The sequence below is a fragment of the Onychomys torridus genome, chromosome 1, assembly GCF_903995425.1.
Source record: "Onychomys torridus chromosome 1, mOncTor1.1, whole genome shotgun sequence".
Taxonomy (NCBI): Eukaryota; Metazoa; Chordata; class Mammalia; order Rodentia; family Cricetidae; genus Onychomys; species Onychomys torridus.
The window spans coordinates 58317489-58342600 of NC_050443.1; the positions used below are offsets into that span (position 1 = coordinate 58317489).

The window sequence follows — 25112 nt, forward strand, 5'->3', positions numbered from 1 at the left end:
GCCACTCTCTCATCTCAGACTTCTACCCAACTGTTGTAGTTCCTTTAACCAGCTGTTTGGCTTTCTTCCCAGCCCATTCATTCATCTATTCACTCACTAATTCATTAATTCATTTGCTATCATTAATTCATTCGCTAGGTATAAGCCTGAAGTGGCATAGGGCAGTGGAATATAGAGTGATCTGAAAAACAGGGACTGTCCCCTTTAAGAAGGGCTAATTCTTTTTTTTTTTCCAGAGCTGAGGATCGAACCCAGGGCCTTGTGCTTGCTAGGCAAGCGCTCTACCCCTGAGCTAAATGCCCCACCCTGAGAAGGACTAATTCTTGCTGCAACAATTGTATCCCTACCAAGAAATTGTAACTGCTACAAAGGAGGGAGTCTGTGCCCTGGAGGAACAGCCAGGACATGGCTGAAGATGGTGGTTATGTTTGTTCTTGTACTCTCAATGGAGCTTCTCTACTCCCGAGTTCATCTGTAACTTACTTTTCCCTCTGTGGGAGCTCTCAGGATGCCGAACTGTTACTTTGTATCCAGGATCTTCCAACTTTCGCTCTTGGTCAGGGCCCTTGCCTTCAAGTTCCCCTCCTCAGATTTCCATCTGTCACAGTCTTAACAGTGGCTCCTCTCTGCCATTTCCCTTTCTTGTCTGAGGGGGGTCTTCTTGCCACGATGTGCAATTCTTTGTCCCACTGAACTGGGCAGGACCCTGGACAAGCACCCTCACCTTAACAAGGCTACATTCTCTCCAGGTGTCATTTGGAGGATCAATCCTGTCCTGCCTCCTAAATCTAAGGTCCTCAGAATTGAAGGTTTGAAAGAAACGACACTGAAGCCATAACTCCTGAGCACACATGGGTGGAAAAATCTTTAGAAATTACCCTACACATCTCCAGACAGGGGTGGAGAAATCCTTGGAAACTACTCTACACATCTCTGCAGACATGGAAATCTTGGCCAGAAGAAAGGCAGTGTGACAAATTCATTCTGGTTTCTATGTAACTATATTGTTTGATGACAACATAGATATACCTCAAAGTATACAACTGAAAAGCTCCCACTTTCAGTCATACAAAGATTAATGTTTGGTCTTATAGTATGTTGGTCAATCTTCATTATCAACTTTACTGGGTTTAGCGTCACCTAAATGTGAGGATGCTTCCAGAAAAGTATAACTAAGAGAAGACCACCCTGAATATGGATATGACAGACCACAGGCTAGGATTCTAGATTGAATATGAGAGAGAGAGAGAGAGAGAGAGAGAGAGAGAGAGAGAGAGAGAGAGAAGAAAACCAGCAGAGAAGCAAAGCTCACCTCTCTCTGCTTCTGGACTATAGACACAAAGTGACAAGCCACCTCATAGTCCCACAGCCCATGACTTCCAGCCACTCAAACAATGAGCAAAAACAAGCCTCTCCTTCTTTTCTTCAGTTGTCTTTGTCAGGTATTTTTGTCGCCTGTCTTAGGGTGTCTATGGCTGTGAAAAGACACCATGACCACAGCAATTCTTATAAAGGAAAGCATTTAATTGAGGCTGGCTTATAGTTCAGAGATTTAGTCTATTATCATCATGATTGGAACCATGGTGGCATGCAGGCAGACATGGTGCTGTAGAGGTAGCTGACAATTCTACATCAGGATCTGCAGGCAGCAAGAAGAGAGAGTGACAGTGGGTCTGGCTTGACCTTCTAAGACCTCAAAGCTCCAACCCAGGGACACACTTCCTCCAACAAGGCCATACCTCCTAATAGTGCCACTCCCCATGGGCCTATGGGGGCCAATTGATTCAAACCACCACATCACAACAGCAAGAAAGGTAGCTAATCCATATACTTATCTTTTTTCTGTTGCTTTACAGTTGAACTTCAAGTCCCTGAGCCAAACCATTTTTTCAGTTTGTGTGGATGAATATAGATTGGTCTAAACATTATTTTGATTTTAAAACCGTAATACCTAAACATACACTTAAACATTCCATGTCTATCTGTGAATTCACTCTGGATACAAAAACTCCCTGGCTCCCATGCCAGGGAGACCTGGCACTAGAGACAGAGACTTCTCTACGGTGACATCTCAGTATTGTGAAGTCAGACTTGCTCTTGCCTCTCCCCAGTGGTGATATTTTAGTTGTTCTTTAATAAATAAATAAATCTCCTTGCCTGGAGATCAGAGGGGAAAAAAAAAACAAAAAAACAAGACATTATAAGTAAACAAAGAAGTCAAGCTGCGGTAGCACACGCCCTTAATCCTATCACTTGAGGGCAGGATCTCTGTGTGTTCAAGGTCACACTAGAAACAGAGCCAGGTATGGTAGCATACACCTTAAATTCTAAAACTAGTTAACCATGGAAGTCTGGAGGTCTGTACAGACAGACAGAAATTAACAGAGCTGGGTAGGAAGAGGAAGTGATGTAGCTTAAGGGGGAGAGCAAATCAGATGGCAGAACAGAAAGGCATGTAGGCATGGGTAGACAGGAAGTCGTAGCATTTTGGAAGCTGCAGAGTTGGTGAGGTGAGGTTAGCTGTGGCTTTCCCTATTTCCCTGATCTCTCCCAGGCTTTCACCCATATGTCTGGCTCCGTGTTTTTTTTTTTTTTTTTATTTAATAAGACCATTTAGAAATTCATCTACACTCTCCCTCTTCCCAAGAGCATGGCTGCAAGCTATCCTCTCACTTTTTTGTTGACAAATTGAAGATCACAGCCCCAAGTATAGTAGGTACTTGGAACTGTTCTGAGGAAAAACAGAGAGAAAATTTACAAAGATATTAGAGTGGAGCTCCCTCAAAGCAGGGCTTTGTGACAGTTTATGCAGTTGACATCCATTTAGCACAGTCTCAGAGGAGAGGCTGTCTTGCATCTGAGCCTCTAGCCCCTGGATTAGGAAAAAATCCTCAGAGTCTTCCAAAACTACAAAGAGTTAAGAGCCAAGCTGTTTAGCAATGTGAGCCTAGAGGATAAATGAGTCCACTGTGATTCTTCCCAAGTCTCTTACCTAGAGCTCAGTATGCCAGGAGCAAAGTTCTTATATGGGTGCTTCAGGAATACATACCTTTTCTAACATCTTCTCCCCTTTCCCTTCCTAAATCGGAACAGATGCTGGCATCCATTCAAAGTCCCCCTGCCCTTCGGTACACCCAAGCAATGTGTATATTTATGTATTAGAGAGAGCAAACATTGCAATGAAAAAAAGACTTGGCTCTTATTTTTCTTTCCAGATGCCTTGACTCTAGCCGCTTGGCTGCAGTGAAATCTTCTCATGGAAACAAACTTTCTAAAATGTTCAAAGAACTCAATTCACAGAACAAAGCTGGAGGTCTCAACTCAGCTCAAACTCATAGATCAAACTGGAATCCAAAGAAGCTACCCATACCTCAAATGTGCACACTAATACTATAAATAAAGGAAGGCAAATCAGTCCACTGACTGATCCTAGATATTTTTAATTACCTTGTAATTCTCATGTACCAGCAGTTAGGTTCCTGTTTACATTCACACTGATTTAGGCCAAATTACAAATCATCTCTTGCAAACAAAGTTTTACTTGGCTAAATATTTTCTTGCCCTTCATGTGTTACAATAAGTGATACCAAAAATTTGTATGATAATTAAGGAAGCAGAGGACCCAAAGCAACCAGAGGAATAATGTATAACTGAGCAGGGGCTGTATACCAGTTGAGTAACCATAGCATGTTTATCCTCTAGAAGACTTACTTCCTTGTGTGTGGAATGCGGATAGTAATGTACCTACTCACAACGTATACCCAAATGAAATGAGGTAGTAAATGAAAGAAGAAATACACATGCATGGGGATTTGAATCCAAATCTTCCTTGCAAGCATCTCCCAAAGAGACTTAGACATTCTGATCAGTGAGTCCTTACAACAGTGAGGCAACCATAGTGGATGAGAAACCAGATCAGAGATCGAAAGTTAGTCCATCAGTCACCAGAAGAGCATCAGCTAGAAGGAACGCATCATCATACTCCAAGCCCTTCCCTTTGTGACTTTTTAAGTTCCAGATGGTGCCACCAGGAAGCACTAGGCACAGTTTAGAGGGGCAGCCAGGAATTGTATGACTGCCAGTCTTGATCTCTGCATCTGGGATATCTGGGGGAAAAAAAGCATAACTATGGTACCCAGGATGGGCAGCTAAAGTGAATCCCAGAGAAAACAAGACTGGAGCTAGCTAGAATACACAACATTGTCCCTTAGGCTGGGCCCCACCACACCATGGTCTGAGTGGGAGGCTCTGTTGTAGGAGATCAAAGGAAAGCAAAATGAGTGGCTTCCAGAAAATGAGGAACTGGAGAGATGGCTCAGTGGTTAAGATTACTTGCTACTTTTGCAGATCAGAGTTCTGTTCCCAGCATTCACATGGTAGCTTACAGTCATATAAATTCAAGTTCTAGTGAGTCCAATGCCCTCTTCTGGCCTCCATGGGCACCAGGCATGCATGCAGTGCAAATGTATATGTATATGTTTGTAGATAGATAGATAGATAGATAGATAGATAGATAGATAGATAGATATAGATATAGATGCAGGCAAAACAATCATATATATAAGGTAACAGTTACTAAAACTTTAAGAAGAAAAAGGAACTCAACTATGAAACAGTCGTTTATTCAAAAGGCAAACTTATCCAGGAATTGGCTCCATTACTGGCTTACTCAACAACATTAATAAAAGTAACAATAGTAGCTCCCATCATTTCTACCATACTTAACTTCAAACAAAGGAACTAGATTCTTGAATCAGATATTATAAGTCTGGTTTCTGTTACCCAAGGGCATGTACCCAGGGTCATGTACATACTACAAATATGCTCTACCCTGAGCTATGACCCCAAGCCTGTGATGATTATTTGTTTGTTTGTTTGTTTGTTTGTTTGTTGCTGGTTGCTCACTTGGTTTTGTTTTGTTTTTTTAAGACAGAGCCTTACTAAGTTGTCCAACCTGAGCTTGAACTCACTCTATAGCATAGGCACAGCCCTCCTGTCTCTGAATCCCATGTGCTGGCATCACAAATGTGTATACTATAGCAACTGAGTACTCCTTTTACTGTATAGGAATATGAAATGACAACAGATGCCATGATGGAAAAGAGTTATTTAACAATTTAACCATGGAATAGTCTTCCTCATGATCCAGAGAGAGCACATTTCCAGGGAAACTCAGGATGAGAGACTGCCTGCCTCCTTAGCTTTAGCTAAGCCACCCAGACCGGGTGACCTTCCTAACTGATATTCTTTCCTAACTCCAGGATCCAATTCTAGCCCTCCTAACTCACCATTTGTGAGGTCTGTCATACTGAAGTCATGTCTGGATGTTAGGAGAAGCCTGTGTAACTACTGTTGGGCCCTGTACTACTGCCTTAGAAGCAGACAACACAAAGCAGCTTCTGCTTAATCCCCAATCCCAGTCACCTCAGGGCCTGGGACTAATTAAGGAACACCTAAGGATGGCCAACAGCAGTCAGCTACCCTGACAAGAGCCAAGGAACAGTGTTTAATTGCATCTCCTTCAGTAGCAAGGCACCTGTATCATTGCTGGCTGCTTCCAAGCTATCTACAAGGAGGTTATGTCCACTGTAGTCTTCCTTCATTCCTTGTGAAGACTTGGACACAGTGCATTTGTATATCACTCATTTCTCAGGACCAGGAGCTCCTGAATGTAGCCTTGGATGAGGAGAGACAAGTAAGCAGCCATATGTTTGGACCTAGAGAAGAGATAAATCGAAGCAAGGCCTGACACTTCTGGAAAACTCAGAACCCTGTGTACTTTATTCAGTGCCCCTGGACAGGAGCAGGATCTCCTGTTAGAAGAATTGATGGATGCAGAAACAGACCCCAAAGATGTATAAAAGGGCTGCCACACTCCTAAGTAGCCCTCCAGATAGGAATGGCATAATATCATGATGCAGACGCAAACTGATAGACAAGTCACCTCAAGAAATCACTTTACCTCTTGAAATCTGAGTTTGTCCACATGTTAAATATTAATAAGATTTGCCATGAGGATTGAATGAGAACAATCCATAGAAATTTGGGCAGGGTGCATGGAGTTTGGGAACTCTCAATATATGTTAACAAAGAACTGTCACAGTGATGGTTATAGAGTAGATGTGGGAGTATCAGTCTATTGCTCAACTGTATGTACATATTCGCATAACGTAATCTCTAAGCCAGGCATCTAGATAGTTTAAGTGAGTGGATGATTTTCTACCGTGTAAGTAGATGGGCATGTTTGGTGGCCAGGGATGGTAGATATTAGGTTGAATTAGGGAATCTGTTCCCAGTGTCCTTGGCTGCAGCCCTTTCGATGTAAAGCTACCCTGAGGAAAGATGAGAAGTCTTTTCCGATTTTGCACTGATGCAAACAGCAAGCCAGGCATTTGCTTCCCTTTTTCCTCTGGACACTGCCTTTCCCTTTCCGGTAAGGTCTTGTACTGCAGGCTCAGCAGATCAACCAGAAAGGTACAGCTGAAGGCAGGGGTAAGAACTACAACTTCCAGATCACTCCAAATTAGTCATTTTAGCTGGAGGGAGACCAGAGCCTTGGGGGAGGGGGTTGTGTTTTATTAACTGCCAGCTGAAAATGCCAGGAGCTAGGGAAATGCAAAGGGGGGGGGGAGCAGCGAGCACTTTGCATATTTTAATTACTTCAGTAAACAATACATATCCCAGCAGAGACCTGTCATCCATGGCTGCATCCCCAGGCTAAGGAAAGTTGGAAGCACATCAAGAGAGGGGGGACGATATAAGGAGCAAGCCAGGCCTTGGCAAACTCCTGGCTGCCCTGTCTAGCCTCACTAATGGCTGCTGGAGCAGCTCAGATGAGGCTCAGGACATCGGAACTGTGCAGACCCCAGAGCTTTCTTGTGAACTAAAATGCACCTGTTTGCCCAGTGGAAATGGGATGCTTCTTTGAGTCATGAAACAAAATCCTTTTATCCTAAAGGATGGATACTCACAGCCTAAGAGGAAAGAGCTCACTTGCAGGACCACACACACAAAGCAGTAGACACAGTTCTTCATCTTCACTGAAAGGAGGGAATTCAGCTTAGGAAAAAAAAAAATAGAAGAGTGACATTCTTGGGGAAGCCTGAAGATGGCTGATAATGGCAGCTAAAGTATTCTGTGAACTGCAGAGTGATTTATCAACAGAAGCTGGTATGTGACTATTTTATTCAGCACATGTCCCTAGTTAGGCATCCCCTGAGAAATTCCAGGAGAGGGGTATTGATTGACCCAGTCAAGCTCCCCTAACAGAGGCCAGAGACATCTCCAGCATTCTAGAAGGGAGGCAGCACAGCATCAGCAGAAACCTGGAATCCGATGGAAAGGCACTCAAGTCACCTGAGATCTTGTCACAGTCCTGACTAGGTGCCGCCCCAAGTCTCTGGAAGCTTAGGGTTCCTTTCAGTCTCAACATTCAACCTTTAATAATGATGCATTAGACTGAGGGGGGAGGTGTTAAAACTCTTCTCTGCTCAGAAACTACATGAATTTGTCCAAAGCATAATTATTGATCTGAATCAGTATGCAAAGAGCATTGAGCAAAGGTCCTTTATAGTACTTGCAGCCTTGGCAGTCTGATTTTATAGAGGGATATATGTGAGTGTGTGTGTGTGTGTGTGTGTGTGTGTGTGTGTGTGTGTGTATACGTATGTGTATACGTGTGTGTACTTACACACACATGTATATGTGGACAAGCCCATGAGAGCAAGAGCCCAACCTCAGAGGCCCTCCTCTCCAACATTACATCATACTACCTGCCTCATCTACAGGCTCCTATGTCCCTATCTATAAACTTCAGGAGGGGATGCACTGATGGACTTCTAGGTATCATCTGGTTCAAAACATAAAGTTCCAGTGAAGCAGAGAGTGAATAACCTCAGAATGCTCCCCCTGCCTTGGGAGAAGCTCAGAGTTCTGGGTCCCACTTACTTCAACTCAGCCTGCTGTTTTGCGTGGGGAGCCCAGGGGGCCTCTCTGCACAGAAGGGAGTTAGAACAGGAGGCAGTCTCAGATGAAAGGGATAGAAGCTCAGTGCCTCCATGCAGCATGTGGCCTTCCAGGCCATCAGGGGAGGTCTGCAGCTGTGGGTTACACCTTCTCCCTTTGGAAACAAGCCCTGTCTCTTCTTGGCTTCTTCTTCAAGGTCAGAAGTCGGGGGGGGGGGGGGCGTGGAGGATGTGGGTGGGAGTGCTCATAGGATCAACACAGGAGAAAGTCTTAAACAGTAAGCCAGCCATCACAGTTGGATGGTTTTAGCTCTCCTCTCTCCCAAACACAATCCTACTCTTTCACACATGTTCCTGTTTTCAAAAGCTTCCTTAGCCTACTGAAGTCTTTTCCTAAGTCATCTAGTGGGTTCCCCCAAAATGAGCCAGGCTAAGTACTAGAGTGGGTGATCTCCAGGAATAGAGCCTTCAAACCTTTTGCCCCCACCCCATAATAGAGGTGAAAAAGATGGTTTCAGCATTTCTCCTTTGAGGCCAGAGGTAGAGCCCTTGTCTCTGTGAACAAGGCCACAGAGTAGCAATGTTGGGAGCCATCATTACACAGCCTCATGAGACATGGTAAGTGAATTAAGATGCACAGCTTTGTTCACCCTCTTGAGATCTAAAATGATTATTATCAACTACTTTGCATGGAGGAAAGGAGAGAGGTAGGAAAGAGGGAAAGAGATTAGATAGTTTATTTTTAAAAAAGAAGGAAGGAAGGGAGGGAGGGAGGGAGGGAGGGAGGGAGGGAGGGAGGGAGGGAGGGAGGAAGGTAGATATAAGACATAAACCTAAAATATTCTGACTCTAATAATCAGTATCTTTGAGTGTACTTCCAACTTGAAGGAAGGCTGACCAGCAAAGATTTTTTTTTGTTATTGTTGTTTGTTTGCTTGTTTTTCAGTAAAGATGGTATAAAGTATGCAAACTGATGAGTTGGAGTAGTGGATTTAGGAAAACATGTTAGATAGCTTACAATTTGATTTCAATAAACACCCCCATAGGAGTTGAAGAGAGACTTTCATGCTGAAATATCTGTATCAGCAGATGCAATGAAGTCAGATGAGAGCTCACAGCCTCCCAGACAGCACTCATAAGGATGACACCAGATTGCAACCTATGCTTCTCATATACAGACTGGAAGCAGCAGTTGGGCATGGACTCTGCCTCCTTGGTCTGCCCATGCTGACTTTTCTCTGCATAATGCCCAGTTTAGCTGCAGGGGCAGTATTGATGACTTCTCAGATGAATTCCTATATCAAGCCATTTCTGGGAAAGGCAAGGCTTCCTTACTGAACATCTTGGTCTCCAGTAATCTATTCAGCCACAACAACATCTATCATCACACATTTCAAATTATGTTACCTTTGAATGTTTGAACATATATTTCCCATCACCATCTCTTTCTATAATATCACTGTGTGTCAGAGGGAAAACAAATGGAGGAATGAGGAGAAAGCCTACATAGGAATGAGAAGGGAGAGGACAGAGAAAACAGCATCTAATGAATCTGATGCCATTACATGAATCCTGGTCTAGCACCAGAAATAATCCTACTCCTGAATTTACTGTTAAGGTGTCACATTGTCTTTTCTGTTTAAAAGATTCTGAGTTAAGTTTTCTCTCATTTATAGCTAAAAGAGTCCCAGCAACACATGGGAAAATTCAACTCAAGTTTGTCTGGAATCAAATGCCTCATTCTTAGAAATGAACCCAAGGAGAGAGACTGAGGTAGAAGGCAGAGGGTCACATAGAAATCGGCTTCCCTAATGAATGCAGAACAGCAATTTGTTTCCTCTCACCCACTTTGTGCCCTGCATGGCAAGACCCATACACCAGGGCTTTATCATCTGTAAGACATCATGTGATAGTTCATGACATATGACAATCTGAAAACTTCACCAGGGTGACACTTCCTCAGCCAGGTTCATGTAAATGCATTTGGCTGGAGGTCTTGGTGGATTTCTATTTTCCATCAGGGTTAACCACAAGTGGCTACAGAGAAAAAGGCAGCAATAATCATCAGCAGAATTAACTATTGATGGCAAGAGACGGGCACCAGCCTAGACAGAGACAGCAGAACTCACCACCCCTAGGGTCTACCCAATGGAGGTGGTGTCACAATTCTTCCAGACATATGGATTTCTTATGAGCCATTTGTTTCTAAAAACAGTTATAGGAGCAAATGCACTTGACCATCTTTGAAAGTCAAGTTCCAATCAAAGAAGGGAAGACAAGGACTGAGGCAACTCTTCTTGTAAACTGTGTTGCATGGTACAGCCAAGAACTCTCCTGCCATCTTCTGAGGGGCTTTTTCACATCCTTTGCCTGAATGCCTGAGCCCCACCCCATCCCAAGGAGCTCTTACCATCCTGTTCTAAGGACCTGCTCAGCTCTGAAATACTCTATGCACATCAACACAGTGCAAAATTCTAAGGGAACCAGAAGCTCCAAGAGTAATTTCCATCTAAAGGGGTGACTACCTATCCAGAAAAGAACCCAGGGAACTAAGCCTTCTGTCTAAAGAGGCAGTAGCCCTTCTAACTGTGACTAACCTCTCCTTAGACTTAAGGCATGCCCTGTACATCTCTGAGAGGCAGGATAGGCCACAGATAACCATCCCAAAGAAGGATTAGAACTAGATATTTCAGCTTTACCTCCAGTCCCACTGACGTCACAGAGTCCCACAGATACAGAAGGGAGAAGTCAACACATGCTGAGAAGGGTAAATGTTTGAGAAGAAAAGGTAAATAGTTTGCTTCTATTCTACCAGGGAAAGAACTCAGAGCCATAAGTCAGAGAGAAGTATCCTAGAAAGGAGAATGAGAAAAGCTTTTCTCTTTAGCTCTTGGGTGAAGAACAAAATCATGCAATATCCCATAAGTTGTGAAGAACCGGGGTGTTATTGGGAAGCCATAGTCTAGTAATTGGATGAAAACAGTAAGTGGTGCTTAAGAACCTGGAATACACTCTTGTAGTGCTGCCATTGGGGTGGTAAGGAAAAGGAATGGAAGGGTAAGGAATAACTTCTCTCTATCTATAAGGAACTTCCCGTGAAACTTAAAAAGACATACTTTGACGTACCCTAAGACCCCTATATAGGATATCACACTGCAAAAACACTAAGGAGTTCAAAGATTAGTTACCATTGGATGGGCAGAGCCCTTATCCTGAGATAAATAGGTTCTAGAAGTCCAGGTAACAATAATATTATAGGTACAGCAACCTTTAAGAAAACCGAGGAAGGATAGTGACATCCTAAAATACATATTTACTTTATTATATCAGGTCTGTCATATGTATATAAATAGTGACTTTTGTGGGGAGGCTGTGGAACCTCAAGGGTCCATCTTATGCATAAAGCAAGATATTTTTTCTGGAAGATATATGAGAGTATATTGCAAACAGATTCAAAGATGCACATTGAATATTGTTGATATTGGTAAATGTAAACATAACATCTGAGGTGTGGTTCAGATACACTTGCGTTTCACAGATTGCATCTCCAAATCAGATGAGGTAAGTCTGTGGATTCCATTCACAAAGGCAGTATGGAACTAGGAACTATCTTCAACTCAACTCTCCACTCAACTCCCATCAACAGCACCTTTGTACAGCTCTAGAACTCAGCATGCATTCTCCCCACCCATTAACTGTACCAAAATACCATGCACTGGCCCTCCTTCAAACGTGCATAAGAACCAGGACCCCTGTTGTACCAAGGTTACTCTTTCATCTCTGCTTAACATGGACACCACACAGGAAGACTTGCTCACATGCTTCCGAAACAAACTTCCCAGGCCCATTCCCATTCCTAAGAAAGACACAACGTGGAGAAGCAAAAGATATTGTTCTGCCTTCGTGCATGACCAGCAACAACATGGACATCACCCCAACACATCTACTAATAGCGCCTGACCCAGCCATGCAAATTACAATATACACAGGACTACACGATAGCCTAGAGAGTCCTTCTGTTCTTTGCCTTCTTTGCTTCATGCTAACTGGAACCCAAGGATAGCTACTGAGACCGACAAATAAAGGTAGAGGTTTCAAACTTGGGTCGACCTGGATTTCGATGATGGCTCCACTCTTCTCTATTTTTGTGTTTAAATATCTGTGTGCTCATCTCTAAAGTGGGACTGTGGAAACATCTTTGTGGGAACAGTGGGAACTAACTAAGTTCATTCAAGTCCCTAGCCAAGTATTGACCCAGAGTCATCAAACGCAAGTTGCCTTTCCCTCTGCCACCAGAAGGAAGAAAGAGAGGCCTTAGGATATCCTAAATGGCCAGTGTAAATCACAAATTAAGGGACTTTCTACAAAGATGCTTCTAAAATGAATGAATCAGCATTATTCCCTTTTTGATGTCCTCCTTAGTGACATCTGGAGCACATGGAAGCTGTGCTAACTACCAAGCAAAGCCTGCCTTGCCAACGCATGGCCACAAAGTATCTGTTTCTTGTTATCTAAAGGTTACTGTGTCTTCATTTGGATTCAGACTTTTCTGCTCCAACTTATTTCAGAAAATTTAGCCAAGCCATGAAAATCCTGCTCAGAGAACTTAAATAAAATACATACTATTATTTTTGAACAGCTCAATTGCTTTGACCACCTACCTAAATCTGCACATACGTGCACACAGGTATACATACATGCATGTGCTTGTGCACACATGCATGCACCACTATCACTATCAGCACCACTATCAGCATCAGATCACACTTCTTTGTCTCCTCTCTTCCTTATTTTTCTCCTAAGGACCTGGCACTCCTTAGTTTTCTCTGTACCTTAAACTTTATCTTTGATTTTCCTAATTAGAGGCAGAGATTTTTGCCTATTCTATTCATAATTGTCCTAATGTACTGAAGGAGACTGAGATGGATGCTGTTTGTTCCTGTTTAATTATTAATAGCTTCTCTTTTCACTCTAGCAGTGACCAAGTTGAGATAATCAAGTACACACGATTGATTTATAATAAATAACTGCTCATTTGATCCATGTGGCACTTTAGTAAAACTCGTCAGCGCCTAAAACCAATAGTTTGACCCTAATGTCACTGAAAACTTGTGACTTTTTAAAAGAGAAGAAACTGAGTTCTTATAACCATTCTGTCTGCAAGTGTCACACAAGGCTGGCAAGAAAAAAAAATTCTGAACCTTAATTCCATTATAAGTAGCAGTGTCAGGGAGAAACCTGTGAAACTGGGGCCCTGGGAGAACCTGGGAGGCTATGCTTAATTTACCTCGCTAACCGAATCAGGAGGGAAATGAATGAAATCATCAAAGTGTTCCCATGCACCTGCCCATGAGACTGTATCATTGGCAGAGAATCACATATTAGAAACGGGAACTCCTCCATTCAACATCATACCCCGTCAGTGTTTAAACACAGCATCTGGCCTGGAGAGAACCTTTCTCGGGGTGACAAGCAAAGCTTCTGCTTGATTTTTTAAGGCTGATAAATTTTGTGACTCTGTGGATTGTTCTAGAAACAGAATGGGAAAGGAGGCAGACAAAATGAGACCCAAGGCAGGACAGATGGACCCTCTACTGGAACTGAAGTATGTCCATCTCCTCCCCAGAAATTACCATAGGCATTAAAGTGGAGATAGAAATCTCCCACAAGTATACACAGATGACTTAGTTACTGTGGTCCTTTAATAACTGTCCTGAACATCAGTATCTTTTTAGATCAGAATTCATTTGAGACCAAGTGCACACCTCTGGCTCAATAAACCATCAGCCTACTTGCTTATGGTATTCTCAGATCCCTCAAGGGAACCCCTTATTGAGCATTAGACAACAAAAAGATGTGCAAGACTCAAGGCCACATCTCCTGGAATGCAAGAAAGCAGCCAAACCACCATCCATGCAGAGCCTCCAGCCTCCACCAACACACAGGCCTGGACAGAATTGCTGGCAGCCACTTCAATCAAGATGTGCACCTACTTTTAGCAGATCATGGCCCCACACCCCCACCATGCTGTGAACCCATGAAACATCACAAGCACACCAATGCCTTTGGCAGGGAACCTCCATGGAAATTGAATGATGCCCCCACGAGGGGAGGCAGTCAAAACAAAGTTGACAGCAGCCGCCCACACATGGAAGTTCCTCTCCAAAGCCTGCAAGCTGTCAGTGTATGGACAGCCCTGTCCAGCCCCTGGCCCCAAAAACAAAATACAGACTCACTGTGGAAGCTGCTGACGCTGCTAGCCTCTGCTGCTGCCACGACACGCTGAATGGGCCCTTCTGGCATGGCCCTTCCTGACAGTGAATGGGGGAGAGAGCAGGGAAGAGGAGAGAGGAGAAAAGGGATGAGGGAAGAGGGAGGAAGGTAGGCAGGGAGGAAGGGAGGCGGGCAGGGAGGGAAGCAGGGAGAGAAGGGAAGCAGGCCTGTCTTTAATGGAATAGATGTGTCTGCTGAGCACAGGCTCGAAAGTTCTTTCCCATGCTCCTAGACAGAAAAGCTGACTGTCTGTCTGTGAGACTTTACTCGGGAGTCCATTCGGGAAGGACTCTTGCACAACCTAAAGGACACAGCACCATAACTGTACTCCTAGTCCATGCCACTCAACTGTCTGCCTCTGAGGACCACCAGAACTCAAGAGGGTTTCCCCCAATGGGTCAGTTCTTCTTTCCCCAGGATTAACACCCCAGCCACTACCACTCTGGAAGGAAGTGCATCTTATCCAGGATCCTCAACCCATTAAGTCAAAGAAAAGGAATTTTTTTCCCCAAAGCTCCTGAAGGAATATTTGTTCTTTTTCTATTAGAGGAAATCCATGAATTTACTACCATACCCAGAGCTTCCTAAATCCCCCTTTCTGCTTTTCTTATTTGGAAAGTGGGGAGATGGCTGGACAGGATTTGCATAGGGCATTGCCACCCTCCTCCTCCAGCTGTTGACAGAATCAGTGATTGCATTCTCCATCCCCACCTGGAAAACCCCACTTCCCTTGATACCCCTCTCTAAATGTAGGGGATGGGGCTAAGCTATCTCTGAGGAAGGATTCACAGTAATGTAGCACTGACATTTCTTAATCACCTCTGGGGTCAAAAGCTGTGTGCAAAGGGCAAGACACACACACAGCCCCACTCTCCACTAAGCCAGAAGTAAAGGAAACCTCTAAGCACAGAGCAATTTGGCAAGGCATGTTTACGAATCAGGAAGGCCATGTGTACAAACCCAGAGGGTGAGGCTGAGAAAAACATCCTAGGGTGACCATAAAATGAGCCTGGTGGGTTTTGATGGCATTCAGGGATGGACAGCAAGAAATAACAGGAGGGTGAAGGAAAAAATGAATGGAAAGATGGGCAATTGGATGCTTAAACAGAGAAGGTATTATTGTGTCCCCCATACAAATCTAATATGCTGAAATTCTAACTCTCAGTGCCCTAGCATGTGTTCATAGTAGATATATGGGCTTTAGAGGCCATTAGTTGGATACTAATCTAATATGATTGGTGTCTTTACAAAAGAAGGAAATCTGGACAGTTATAGAGGGAAGATCTTGTGAGGACAGAGGAGGTGGTAGGCCTGAGAAAGAGTCAAAGTGGTCTGTGCCTAGATTTGGAATTCTAGCCTCCAACCTGTGAGAAAATAAGTTCTGTTGTTGACAGCCTCTGAGTGGTAGCACTTTGTTAATGCAGGTTCCACCAATAACTCCAGAGGACACTGAGCATTTGTGTCATGTGAACCAGGACCCAAACTTGCTGGGCTGGATGGAATCACAGGACTTTCATGGCAGTGTCAGGAAGAAGACCACAGAGCACAGACTAGGACTTTGGAAATGAGGATTTGGAAATGAGAAATGAGGATTCACATGAGGATCTTAAAGGAGCAGAGAGGTGGGGTGAAGAAGGATGGGGAACAAAAGGCTTTGACTTTGAAGGCATATGCATGGATCCAATCGTTGGACTACCTAGGGTGATTTCTGCCTCCTGCAAAGAACAAGGGACACCAAGATACTGTGAAACTAGACGTAGCAGGAAGGTAGCCAGGTAGGTTCAAATAGTATTCTGCTTAGAGTTCCTTCCGAGGGAGCTTTCATGCATGCTAGCATGCTACTCTACAGTACTGTCCGAAGAGGTGGCTGTGGTGAGCTTATTTCCTATAAGCAAAATTTCAGTCACCAATGATCCCTCCAGAGGAGGCTTCTAGATGTAGTAATCATAGAGAAAAGATATGGAGGCATAAAAGCACTATGGGATTCTAACCATGCAAACCTGTGGGCTCTCAGCTAACAACCTCAGAACTTTGAATAAAGAGAAACACATAAATCCATAACCAGAAAGGGGGAAATATTGACCAGTAAGACACCGCCCAGGCATTTTAATTGAGAATATAATGCTGAGTAGATGGTGGAAACAGGGAAAGGGAAAGAAATGAGGTGTTATTAACATTGGCATTCAATAGTTCAGAAAGGATTATCCTTGAGGAAAGACATTCAAACATGGGTATAATAAGATGATTATTAACCCTCAAAAGTCATATTCAATGATGTGGTAAGATCAGAAGTTCTATTTCAGTACTAAGAACACAAATGGATGTTGGGAAGGACAGAAATGTCAAACAAAAAAATTGTATTTAATGTAAAAGAAATTAAACTCAGAGTAGAATGAGAGACAAAGATTTGGTGGGAATAAGCATAGTTACAGAGAGGGTTGAGCTAGAGATAGGTCAAGGGATAGATTATGTGGGAGAAAATGCAGAGCTTTGAATTTGGAGATATGGAGAGGGTGGATTTTCTCTAATATTTCTCAGCATCACAGAAATACACACTTGACAGTTCTTTGCTCATGCATAATGAGTCCTTAAATTATGGTGCCACATCCCAGCAATCTCTATTATAGAGTGGTCCTTGGCATCTCAGACTTAGAAAAAGGCAAAACTCTGCAGTCACCAACTGCAATCTCATATCCAACGCATGTGTCCCCTTGTCACACTTCTAAAATTCAAGTGTGTGGGTTTTCTAGAAACCATGTGAGGAGAAAGAATTCACTTCCCTACAATCCAGAATCTTCCATTTTCACATAAGGTCTTCACCATCCTTAAGTCTCAAATAGCTCTAGAGTGTTCTAGTCCTACTAACACTTTTGGTTAAGAAAAATTAGGCAGAAAGCATTTATCACACAAAAACAAGAGAGGACCACCCCATCAGAGCACCTCTTTACTGAAGTCTAGCATTGTGCTCATTTATTATGTCCAGCACCAAAGTTGCAGAGCATCATGGAGATCATTCACTAAGAAGTATGTCTATCTCCTCCTCTATTTCATTAAATGAACAATTATAAAATGCCTATATATATATATATATATATATGATGTTAGGCATAAGGGATTCAAATTTGATGAAATAAGTCATTGCCATTGAAGACACCTCAACCAAATACATGTTATCAGACACTCTTGAGTATATATTTTCATAATAAACATACACTAAAATAAGCACTTCCTATAAAACATTTATGGATATTAAGACAACATTTCTTACTTCTGGCATCTTTTACTTGCTATTGACCTTCATTCAATCTGTGTTAATATCTTGGGACCCCACTTGGATCAATTCTCTTGCTGTTGCTTATTCAACTAGTACACTGGAGAGCCCAAGCTCTCTAAATTAAGGTCTTCTTGTTTGCCACTGTAGCCAGCTCTGAGTTACCCCAACTGTTCACCTCCTTTATTTGAAATATCTTTGCCACAAAACTCTACTAGAAAACAAAAGGCTTCTACCTTAAAATTCTATCTTATCTCATGGTGATCATACTGTACTGGTATGCTCTTTAAAAACTATATTTATAGCTAACCTCCCACCTCTTCAAAGCAAACCTTCATTATGAAACAGAACAATTATCCTTATCCCACCCTCCATTTATTGTGCAACCTGAGGATTACCAACGAGTCCCTGAGCCTCAATTTATATGTCTATAAAGTGGAATACTCATACCAGCTGGTGAACATAACATACTGCAATGGTAATCAGAGATGAACATCAGATCTTCCAGAAAGAAGGCCAATGCTTTTGTCATGATTCTACTACTAATAACAGATACACACAGTTGACTATTCCTTCCCTATCTTCCCCTCCCTTCCTTTCTCCTTTCTCTCTGCCAGGGTCCTGGTCTGTTAACTCATCTGTCAAGCAGGCTTGACAAGATGACTTCTAGCTTAATTCCAAGTCAGGATTCCACAAGCTTGTCACGGCAGATCATTTGCTCAGATTTCAGCAAGCATCTATCAAAGATTCTTATGACATAATCATAGGGAAAGTGGCTTTGCAGGAAAACAGTTCAACTGAATAGCAACATGGCAAGGCAGTGACAATAGCCACAGATTATTAACACATGTATCTGCTTGGGAGGAGCATGAAACCCAAGTCTTGGACCTCTAAAATAAAAATATGCCTAAAACAGTGTCAGTACCCGAATACAGACTAGCACAGAATTGGTGGCACTAAGCTGGCAGAGAGACACATGACTTGACATTGAAAACCTTAGTACAATGACATGAAACACAGTATCAGATCTACCCAGAAGCAAACTACTTCTGTTGTGCATATGTCCTAAAATATAAACAACTGCTTAACCAAAGATAATTTAGGACACTGGGATATTAGTTTCATCTATAGATTTGGACAAATACACTAAATGAACCCCAGTTTTGCAGGTTGATCTGATAACCTCCATGCTTTGTATATGTTCCTTCAATGAAGGAATATTCAATAAGCTCATGCCCATGCTGTATTGGTGCCCCTCCACTTATGAAAAGCCATGGCCAGAGAATGCCTTACAGAGTCTAGAACAATTCCTGAATTAAAGTACAGATTGGGATAATGAATGCCAAGCCTGAGAACAACAGGACACACATGCTGCTAATCCCTTTTCCAAATCCATGCTGGATATCATGACATGACTTTTTCCTACCCTAGATACAGCCCATTACTCTACTCAGGGCAATCACCACTAGTCACTAGGAGCTGTAATCTGACAGAGGCTCGCCACACCTCGGGCATATACTACTTGGTCTTGAGGGAATTAAATTCATAAGCAACCAAGAGGTTCATATATTTTAAATATGAAGGCTGCTCATTGACACAGAAAACATTGGAGAGTGTATAAATAAAACAACTCCCAAATATTGGAAACTAAATAAGATCCAGTTTGTCGCTTTAAGATTAACATAGAGGAAAACACTCGATTCATCTGCTTCCCTTGCTCAGAGTTCTGTCTCACTATAATCTGGCTTCTCGTGTAGACTACCTTACTAATTGTGAATGCTTTGATCATATAGCCTTTGAAAATTGGTCATATAATAATAACCAATGATTTATCCTTTAGCTAAATCTAGTCTTCTGCCCATTTTATTCAATGTGATACATTTGTTCAGTCTTCTTCACTCATAAGCAAATGTTTGAGCCACTGGTCGGGAATATGAAACAACTTGTTTTTTCATTAAGACACCAGTGCCCCCTTTCACATACACCTTCCCAGAGATCTGACCACTGGCATCTGTCAAGCAGACCCATGAGGACTAATTTAATAACACTTAAGGCAGTAGAAGCATTATTACTTACCCATTAAAACACCTCATATGGTATTATGTATTATTAAAATTAAACATTTTATTAAGCACTCTTGTGAAAAATCTCGCTAAGAATGGTATAAGTTCCTTTGTCTTCAAAGGAACTTAGTTCTCAGAGATATATAGCATAAAATGAGTCAAGACCATGATATATATATATATATATATATATAAAGAGTAGGAAGGAAGCTAAGGATGGAAAATAACCAAGAAAGAATCATAATCTACCCTGGTGAGAGGATGAAGCATGTGAATCAGTGGAGAAGATTCAGTCAAAGGTGTCAAGATGACTGACAGAGTAAAAGAGATGGAGTCCTGCTCATCCCTACCCAACTCATTAATCCTGTGCCACATTTTATCAACGTATCCGCGTTGCCTTCAGGCAGGCTCTTCAGTGGGGGCAAAGCAGAGCAACCAACTGCACCCACCCAACCAACAGGGCACACACTTTCCTATCCATGCCATCATGCTGTGCATGAAAATGAGCAGAAGAGATCCCCCGCTACAAATGGTAAGAGGAATAAAGGTGAGATCTCAGTCGGCCTTGGTTCTTTTCCCAAGGCACCCGAGCACACAACCTTAAAATATTCAAGACAGAGACTGGCAGCACAGGAAGCCTGGAGAATGGGGCTCTGTTAGCAGTTCAATTGGCAAAAGTCAGTACTTGTTCAAAGGCAGCAATCTCACAATAAGGAAGCCGCTCACTGCCTGATATGGTTCCTCTTTCTCTCTGGCCTTCCAACAGACTAACTTGAACATTGAAGCCCTAGAGTGGTGAGTGGTTTTGTTTTCTATCTCTCCTTGTTTTCTCAAGTAGATTCTTCTCCCTTTTAATTTCAGGATCCAGCACCAAAGACTTATCATCGGAAATACTTTGGCATGTCACTTATTTAAAATTTCTTATATATAATTTCTCCCTTACTCACTTACATGGAATGATAATAACCATCTATTGAATGCCTAATAGGTAGCAGGCAATTTGCATACATTATCTTATTTAATCCACACAAAAGAAGAAATTGTTCTCCCTCACTCCCCTTTTTCTTTCTTTTTCAGATGTGGGATCTGAGGCTTAGAGAGTGTAAGTACGTTTCCTGAGGCTGCATAGCCCGAAGCAGGAGCTTGAAGATTCAAAGGCACACAGCCAGACTTAGGATTTAGTGGGTGTTCTGCTCACCTTTCCTCAAGCAACCAGTCTCTACCTTCAGCTTTGTCTCAGGTGATAGGCTTAAGTCTGGGAATGTAGGGTGGGGGAGGGCAGGGCAAAGTTGCTGTATTGACCAAATTGCCTGCTTTCCTCCTCCTCTTTCTCCTCCTCCTCCTCCTCCTCCTCCTCCTCCTCCTCCTCCTCCTCCTTCTCCTCCTCCTCTTCCTCCTCCTCCTCCTTTTCCAGTTTTGTCAGACAACTCACATATTCTTGAGCTATGTGGATTATGAGAGAAACACAATTCCCTACCAGGAAAAAGTCAAGGGAATACAATGTTCCCTTTACATGCAAATATCTTAATTACCGCTGGTAGGGAAGATATTTGTATGGAAATTTATGTGTTTTTGTATGTTATATATTCAGTTTGTCTCAGTAAACAAAAGGTCTTTTTGCACTTGAAAAGGAGAATGGGGGCTGTTATCCTGCATCTATCACCACCCTCAACAGGCATGGGGCGAGAACCCTGAGGTTGAGCACTACACCCCACGGTCTCTTGCAGCCTGCTTTCCCTCATCAGAATAGGCTTCAATAAAACATGCCTCCTGTTCTTGGAAATTTCTGCTGGAGCATCCTCCCTCTCTTGTCCCTATGGAGACAGGCAAGCGATAATAATGTCCATCCCACTCACATCCCACCTTCCTTGATGGCGGAGAGCAGCCAGATTTCAACGTTTCAGAGAGACGAGACTGCGTCAGATCACTGGAAAACTGCCTTAGAACATCATTTTAGCAGGCCAAGCAGGGGCATAGTTCTCACCCCACTGGTTCTCTTGCCAGTCAAGATAAACAGTTACCTACGAAAAGTACAGGGCTTTTGGTCACCCCAATCTTCTCAGTTTTTCTAGGTAGCTATAATGTCATTTTCTTCTATGAATCAGTTTTCTCCACTGAGGACAGAGGATAGACTTACCTTGGAACATACAGAATTCTGGGTAAAGATAACTGAGATAACTGAGCCTATCACACTTCTAAAGAGTGCGAAGAATTAGGAAAACCTCAGCTGCTCCCTGGTCATCACATCAGGCTGCCACAGCTGGAAAGAGTAAGTTCGAGAACCTGAGGAAGGAATCCCAGAAGCCCTGTAAAAAACACCAACAGGCCATCTGCCTGGTTTGATGCTAATGCCAATCTGTTTGGGGCCAACAGAGAGAGAGAGAGAGAGAGAGAGAGAGAGAGAGAGAGAGAGAGAGAACATTTAAGGCTCCCCCTGGCCTTGTGTTTGTTTAAAGTTGAAGGAGTTGGCATTTTCTCATTTGTTTCTAACATTTTGGGGACACAGAAGGGACTGGGTGGCCTAAAAGATGCACTTTTAAAACTGTATCCTACCATAGGTAATGGGATCCAGAAAGTTGGCTCATGTACCAGGGATAGATCCTAATCACACTTCCAGAGGCCCCTCCAACAGACCCAGCTACACAACTGTCTCCTGTATGCAGAGGGTCTAGTCTGGTCCCGTGCAGGTTCCACAGCTGTGGGTCTAAAGTTCGTGAGTTCCTTTGATCTTGATTCAGTTGTCGCTGTAGATTTCCCCATCATGATCTTGGCCCTCCTTGCTCATATAATCCCTCTTTCTCAACCCTGATGAATTGGAGAGGCCTTAATCCTGTCTCAACTGAATGTACCAGGCTTAGCAGTACCCCCATGGAAGAACTTACCCTGTTGGAGGAGGGGATGAGAAGGGGAAGGCAGGTGGGGAGCAGGAGGAGGGATGAGAGGGAATCTGTGGTTGGTATGTAAAGTAAATTAAAAAAAAAAAACAAACTGTATCCTAACCGACAACTACAGTCACTCATTTTCAAGGTTATCATCCAATATGACAATGGCTTTGAGCCCTCAGCTGGAGCCTTTGGGTTACCTTTCTGAGTCTCAGTAACATTCAAGTGGTACACTCTATCCTTTTCTGTTCTTTGTGGTATAGAGTTTCATGGTCCCTTGCCTGGACCAGTATATCCTAATATAAATATGGCTGCCCAGGACTGTCTGTCAACTACTCAAATCAAAGAAGATGGATTCCTAACATTCTATGTGTTTGACTTTCTGTCTGCATATCTGTGTTATTGGGTTCTATTTAGAGTGGAGGTTTTACTGCTATGAAAAAAATACTGCAAAACAAAGCACTGACTTCAACCCTGTGAGCTAACAGTCAAGGATGATGATTTAAAAATTGATGTTACCAAAATGACTTAATGACCAAACTTTACTCCTGCTCCATGAGAAGGAAAAAGCCTCTGATGCATCACTGTAGTGTATAAAGTACCCATAATCAAAGATGGAAGGATTCTCCCTAGGACATTGTTCTTTAGGCCACTGAGAAGGAAATGTCCCAACTTTCTCACACATAGAAGTCCAGTTGTTTATAGTTCAACTTTCTGCTCACTATGTATCTTCATACCACAGTATCCCAAGGCATAAACAACCAAAGCCTTCCCCGTGCTCTAATCTACCTTTTATAGAATGCTTGGGCTGCAGTAGATATCCCTGATATTACCACTGGATTGAAACTAAGTATGGAATTGTCTAGGAAGGAAGAAGGTGTGAGGATGTATAGATGCAAGAAAGAGGTAATCCCAATTCCTGGAAAATAGAAAGGAATCCTTCTCATGTAACCAGTCCTTTTGCCTACTAGTTGACTATCTTAGATATCCTAAAGAACAGAGCACACTCAAAATTAAACCTCAGTCACTAAACCAGATCTAGGTAGTTATAGAAAAAGGCCTGTTTCCAAAATTAAAGTAGGTTCCTAATTTCACCAGGAAGAGGAAAAGGGGGCTGGGAAAATGAATATGTTTGGCCTGGGGATCAAAGCAATAGCAGAGGATGAAGTATCTGGCCTTTTCCTCTCCTTTTGGCTGCGCCTTCCTCCTAATGGACAGAAACTCAGCTTCCTCACTCTTACATTTATATGAAGAATGTATCCCCACAGAAGACAAAAGATGAAAAAGAAGTATAGGACCACAAACCAAACTCCAAACTTCACAGGTAGATGAGATATCTCAATAGACACACCACAGGTGTTGATAACCAAAGTGTCCTCAATAACACCTCCATCCCTCAGTAGATGTCTATATTCCAAAATGTCTGTTATTTTGTAGATAATGAGTGTGCAGACCCACTGGCTTTAATCAAGGAAGTGAGGCTGTAATGCCTACTATAATTAGCTACTGATCCTTTCCTTTGTGTTCCTTTCTCTTGGCAGCTTTGTGCAGATTAATAGGCATTAACATTTAAGTTGCTTCTCTAAATTCACTTGAAATGAGTATATCACAGCACCTGTCTGCGGAGATGTCCACTCTGTGCCATGGCTTCTAATGAGCCCTAAACACCAGATAAAAGAGCTGAAGAAATGAACCAATGCAGGGAAAGGGTAACCTAGGCAATGGGAGTCTATCTAGATCCCTTGCTTTCCCTTAGCCTTCTATTCCAAACCTTGCCAGAGAAAATTGACTCTGGTCTTGTCCACATGTGGCCTCTGGGATGGCCAGGACTGAACAGTCCCAAAGGACATCTTTCTGAACCTGGAGTCACAACATAGTTACTCTCAACATATAGTTTCTCAGTAACTCTGCACCCTGGTGTTGCAAAAGAGCATCTCATAAGCTGTTTCATGGACTCTCAGCCCCCATAAAGGTACAGCAACAGTACAACTAAGAACCAGTGGCATACAATATGGTATTTCGGGCTCCTGGGACTACAAGAACAATAATAAAGAACTGAGAAAATCTAGTCAGACATTTAGTTCGTAATGTATGCCACTGTTAATTCTTATTTTGACAAAGGTGCCATGGTTCTGCAGCACACCACCACTTGGGAAAACCAGATGAAGGGCAAAAGAGAACTCTACCACCTTTGTGACTTTTCTATGGGTCTAGAATTACTCCTAATAAAATTGTACAGAATGGGACACAAATCTTCATTGTTTTTATTCTGTACAAACAGAAACAGAATGGATTCAAAGCAGCCAAGGAACAATCAGGCTCAGCAACAGGGGTTGGTCACTAGAAAGACTCATGAGGGGCTCATCTTCTGACAGTCAGTGGTTTTTTATTTCTTGGTTTCCTGAGTTTACTCAGAGGAACCCAATGCCTAAAACCACAGTGACAAATCCCTTCAAAGGAGCCCAGCATCCCTCACACACCTGCCTGCTTTCAGCATGTTGTAGAATCTCTCAGACCCATGTGTGAGTCTTCAACCAGTGAGTCTCCCTGGGTTTTGCAAAGGACCTACACCCACACGAGGCAGCGCTTGGTGGCTGGGGAGTGGAGATGAGTTAGAATTTGGAACATGTTTTGGCTTCTTCCTCAGCTGCCATAGATT

The 25112-nt window shown here is 42.8% G+C and overlaps 1 protein-coding gene across 4 annotated transcripts in view; it reads right to left on the minus strand.

The window, feature by feature from the left end:
* The window catches only part of Ntrk3 (neurotrophic receptor tyrosine kinase 3), a 354645-nt gene that overhangs the window by 19361 nt on the left and 310172 nt on the right, over window positions 1–25112 (minus strand). For 2 of the 4 annotated variants that reach the window (XM_036185355.1, XM_036185347.1), the window contains exon 16: window positions 14201–14275. The exons of the other annotated variants lie outside the window; for them this stretch is intronic. In XM_036185355.1, the coding sequence (XP_036041248.1) occupies window positions 14201–14275 (75 nt within the window). The remainder of the gene's footprint in view (window positions 1–14200; window positions 14276–25112) is intronic. 4 annotated transcript variants of the gene reach the window in all.